We start from the raw sequence: 5302 nt of genomic DNA on the forward strand, positions 1-5302 counted from the left end.
GAGCTGGAACCAACTTCCAAGGGAAGTGGTGCTGGCCCCTACCCTGGGGGTCTTTAAGAAGAGGCTGGATGCCTACCTGGCTGGACTCATTTGAGTCCCGTTTCTTGTTTTGGGGTTTTGTTGTTCTCCTGCCCTGGCGGGGGGTCAGGCTAGAAGATCTACTAGGTCCCTTCCGACCCTAAATCTATGAAACTATGTGGGTCAGCATGTTCAGCAGTGAGTGAACGAATTGTGTGAATTTTTTATCTGAGAGGTCAGATTGTGTTGAGCATTTGCATTTTCTGCCCTTTTTCTCAGTGCCACCTCTCTCTGCCTCTCACAGCCTTGACTCTCCATCCCAGGCTGCAGACTGCCAAAAAGGAGCTGTGTCTGTAATAACCTGGGTGGGTCGGAGTTGCTGAGGTGTCTGCCTCCTGTTGTACCTGACATGACATTGCCATAGGCTGCTGAGACCTCTCGCCTTCAATCTGTGCGACTCATGCTGTTCCCCTATGGCAGAAAGGGGTCGGACCCTGCAGGTACCCAGCTTGGAGCTCTCTCTGAGCACAGCTCACTGAGACTGTGGGTGTCAGATGACACAAGACCTGTGCCCCCTGTGAGTCTCTCTGGGTGGGGGCCATAGATCTGGCCTGGGCCTTGCTTTCTAAGTTGTAGTAATTGCAGGCAGTGCCAGCATACATTTCCAAGCCCTGTATTATGTTGAATAGAGATTTGCAGTCTGTAGCTGCTCCCGTTGGAAGTGGGCTCAGCCTGACCTGTTTGTTTCCCAGTGCTGTTTGCCTCAGATCCCAGTTTATTTGCACAAGGATCTGAAGCAATGGACTGTGTTAGAGCACCAGATCCCGCTGAGATCTGGTGACCAGCTACTCTGAGTGTGGTGACAGCTGGCATGGCCCTGTAGCATGCTTCTGATACTCTGTCATCGCAGTTCTTTTGTACTGGTCCCAGTCTTTATGTCAAGACAACTTATTTCTTCCCTAGGATCTGAGAATGAGCTGCTCAGCGAATAAGAGTTTGTGTTGGGTTGTGTGGTAGCTCCCAGCTGCTACGGGCTCCTTCAGCCTGGGATTCATCCAGTATATGCTGACACTAGCCCCGGCATTTATCTCTTAGCCTTCCTCTCTCTGGGCTTTTTGGAAGTTGTGTCTTCGTGGCAGGGAAAGATTTCTGCCAAGGTTTTCAGTGTGCATGGTGGGAAGGGAAATGTATGTTTGTAATGGGAGGGATTGGAAAGCTAAGGCATATATATTCTTGCTTGTTTGTGTGCGCACACGCGCACATCTTCTGTTTCTCATGCATGCATCATGGAAAATGAGCGTGGGGAGACTAGAAAATGGCAGGATGCCAGTAAACGCAAAGATTTAAAGATAAATGTTGATTTTTTTTTTCTTTTTCTTTTTTTGCTGCTGTTGCCTTTCACTGCTGGATTTCCAGTATTATTGCTGCCAGGCAGTTCTCTCACTTGGCTCAGTGTATAAGGTGCAGGTATTGAACAAACTTCATTTTCCCTGGGAGGGCCAGTCCTTTTAGTGTGGATTGAAGCTATGAAGTCTTCCCCAAAACATCTCTGCCTGTGTGCCTTAGTGACTAGTGCCTCCCTGGCGCCTCACATGGCATTGCTGCTATTCCAATTTGTTGTCTCCTTCCAGTACAAGAAGTCCTTTAGGCCAAGGTAGGCAGTGGTTGTTTGAAGGCCAGCCAATTCCCCCTGTCATCTGCACCCAAGTTTCTAGAGGGGCAGGGGTCCTGTCCTATCCTGGCATGCCTCTGCAGCCTCTGGCTTTCTCTTGCTGCCGAAACTTCCCCTCCCCAAACACACAAGTCTGAGGATCCTCAAAAATGACCTGCACGCTTTGTGTGTGCGTGTCTGTGCATGTACAGGGAAGATGGACAAAGGCTGGGTGGTGACAAGAAGTGTCTCCTAGGGTGTTTTACCTTGTGGCACCTGTTTTGTGATTTGTCTCTTGATGCTTGTCCTAAACTACCTGCTGCAGTGGTCTGACCTCTGGACATGTGCCGCCTCCTGGCATCAGGCATGCAGTAGTGCCAGTTGCAGGCCACCAGCATTGTTCTCCTTGGAGTCCTGTCCCCTTACAGCCCCCATGTACCATGTCATGCACACCAAACAAACCAGCCCTCCAGAGGCCTCAGCAGCTGTGCTCTGTACACACATGCGTGCCTTCTCTCTGAGCTGCACAGTACTCGGTAAATCGCTGTTAAATGTTGCTCTCCCATCCTAAGATATTAAACCATCTTTTTTATCTTCCCTTTCAAGATAAAGCTGTGCCCATAATCTGAGGGGCTAACTCTTTCCTGGAAGGGGGAAGTCACAAATGGAGATATCCATCTTTGCAACTGACTGCCTGTTGCCAGCTGGGTGGTTTACTTGGCTGTACAAAGGGGGAGGGAGCCATGTGCTGGGCTTGTGGTTTTTCTGCTGAAATTCCCTGTCCTGTGGTTAGAAGCTAGTCTTCTTTTTTTCTGTAGAGAGTGCCCAAACCAGCACCAACCATACACTGGCGTGGGAGCCTCCAGGCTTCCTCACGTTCCTGGCAATTGGGAGCCTTCTCTGGGCATTGTAGCTCAGTGCACATGAGGTCTTGTCTCCTTTCCCTCAGACAGATGGCGAACCTTTGTCCAAAGGAGTAAAACAATGCCGAACTGCTCCCATAGTGAGCAGGTGTGTCTTGCCTCTGGTCTTGCCTTCCTGATGCTCACTTATATGGTCTCTCTTTGCCAACCATCCTAGTCCTCCCTTTTCCTTCTCCTACACCCGTTCGTTTTGCAATCACTTCTGTTGTAGCCAGAGGTTGGGAGGCTCCACGATTCATTCTGTTGTGACTGCCTGGGCTGAAGGGCAAATGCTTGTGCGACTCGGTCAATCCCACCTCTCTCATCCCCCAGAATAGCACTAAGTTGTTCCTGGAAAAATTTTGTGGCCAGTTGAAGCCCAGTGCCTCCGTCTACCCTGAGTGGGTTTGCATTGCCCTCTGTGGACTGAGGGGGCCAGAGGGCTTGCTCTGCCAGCCCCCAGCAGGTACAGTGTGCAGCTCGTGTGCACTGTTGACACATTCATTGATTGCTGCCACGCTGGGCTATATTGGGTGGCTACTGCTTTTTGCTTCCCTTCAGAAGTGCTCTGCTTTATGGGTGGAGCACCAAAGTTTTGGGGTTGGGCTGTTTGGGCCATGCAAGCTGAGTATCTAACTATGGTTCTGTTTCCCCTGGCAAGCAGGATTTCAGCCAAGGATCTGAAAAACATGCTCTCTCAAGTCAACTACCGGGTCCCAAACATGCGGTTCTTGCGGGAGAGGTTAACGGTGAGTTCTTGGTTTCCACCCTGCAGGGCTCCTCTGCAGCCTGTTGCCTGGTTTTTAATGGGCTGTACCTGTGACCATTCTTCTGCTGCATGTTGCTGTCGTGCAGCAGTTTCCAGCCTGTCCTCAAAGAAATGTCTTCCCACCTCCCCTTTTGGTAAATTAACGGTCCCACTGCACCCAGCCCCTGGCCTGTTTCTGGCCAGTTCCGTTTGTCCCACCCATTTTTACCTTGCCCCTGACTTCCCACCTTATATTTATTCCCCTCTGTTCTGTCCCATGTGTTTTTTAGCTCCTGCTCCCCATGTGTTCCCTTGCTCATGGGCGAGAGGTGCATGCTGCGGCCTCTGATTTCTTGTCTGTCCTGACTCAGCCACAAGCTGCAGGAGAGGAGGAGTTCAGACCAGTAGATTGCTAGCTGATCTTACACATAGTCTTCTGAAAACAGTGAGCTGATCCTGGAGCTGGCCAAGTCATTGGTCACCATGTAACCAGGGCAGCTGGCAAGACTGATCTAGAAAGGAGTGGATAACTGTCCATCAGTCTCACGACCACCGAGTCTCTTCAGGGTCCCACCCCATTGGATTGGCAATCACTGTCATCAGAGGAATTCAAAGCACTGGGCACATGTGCAATCAGTGAGCTTCACGTTTCTGGGAAGTAAGCAAACAAGAGCCCCCTTTTATAGACAGGGTTGCTGGGTGTGCCACAGGCACAAGACGTCAGTGGCACAGATGGGAATTAAAGCCAGCACGTTCTGCAGTCTCGGTCTCCTACTTTAGCCACATAGCCGTGCACTGAACAGGGATGCCAAGCTGCGAAGGCTGTCTTTGTCTTTCTTATGCAAGAGTGCAACAGGGATTCAGATTTCCTGTGAAGAGTCCAGCTCCCCTTGGCAGGTGCAGAAGAGGCCAGGCTGAGTACCTGCTCCTGTCTGTTGGGTGAGCCCCTGCATTACAGGAAGTACTGAGGGACAGTAGAATATGATCATCTGATGATTGCCTCCTGTTCTCTATTACAAATAGGCCTGAAAGTATGGACGAGGCTATGGGGCACCACCTCTCACATAGTGCAGCAATTGATAAGCAGCTTATACCTCTAGGAGTGGTAATATCTTGCATCTTCTGCAGATAAATGAGTGTTTTGTGAGACCTCCTCTGGTGATACTTGTAGGAGGGAAACCTGAATTTCTGGGCATGGCCACTTGGACCATGAGTGCCAGTGGGCCAAGTTTTGGCCATCCTCTTCTCCTTGGCCCTTTCCCTTCTCTGCAGGGACTCCTTGCCTCCTGCAGAAGGCCCCAGTGCAGGAAAGTGTTTCCAAGCCATGAGCAGGTCAGTCTCCCTGGTGGATTATTGTTGTTCTAATACTTCTGCTTTTCTTGGCTGTAGGATGTGGAACAGAGGAATGGGGATATAACATACGGCCAGTTTGCTCAGCTTTACCGAAGCCTGATGTTCAATGCCCAGAAAACGGTGAGAAGGCTCAGATTCTCAGGCCTTGGGGAGGGATGGGGAGGAAATGAGCCATTTTTGCAGGGAGCTCACACGCCAGGCATTGCTTTGCCATGTAACCCCCTTGTTGCCTTTACACACTCTGTCCTTCTGCTTCCCTTTCCCCTGGTTGCAGTGGATGCTGTCCTGCCTCCATGAGCTTGCTTTCTCTGCCAAACCTGTAGTAAAGGTGTCCTGGGCTTGTGTTCAAATATTTGGATTTGCTCTTAAGTCTGTATAGCAGGCATTCCCATGCCCTTTTGGAACATCCAAAATCTTGAGTGCAAGTATCCAAGTCTATCTTTTTTCTCTTCCTTCATTAGCTGATGGATTTTTCCCTGGTGTAAAACCAATTTTTAAAAGAGGAGTTCCTCTGCTGCCACGTGCCCTATGGTGTACCTGTCTGCCCATAGCATGCCTGCCTTTGATTCCCTCTCCCTGACAGCTGCAGTGCACCTTCCAGCATCTTCCTCCCCAGTAGGTGATCCCCTC

At 50.4% G+C, this 5302-nt stretch overlaps 1 protein-coding gene across 2 annotated transcripts in view; it reads left to right on the plus strand.

Moving 5' to 3' along the window:
- Positions 1-5302, plus strand: part of PLCG1 (phospholipase C gamma 1) — a 159756-nt gene that overhangs the window by 89971 nt on the left and 64483 nt on the right. For both annotated transcript variants that reach the window (XM_019509788.1, XM_019509789.1), the window contains exons 5-6: positions 3236-3320; positions 4709-4792. In XM_019509788.1, the coding sequence (XP_019365333.1) occupies positions 3236-3320; positions 4709-4792 (169 nt within the window). The remainder of the gene's footprint in view (positions 1-3235; positions 3321-4708; positions 4793-5302) is intronic.

This window comes from Gavialis gangeticus, unplaced genomic scaffold (assembly GCF_001723915.1).
Source record: "Gavialis gangeticus isolate Ggan-Ray unplaced genomic scaffold, GavGan_comp1, whole genome shotgun sequence".
Lineage (NCBI taxonomy): Eukaryota > Metazoa > Chordata > Crocodylia > Gavialidae > Gavialis > Gavialis gangeticus.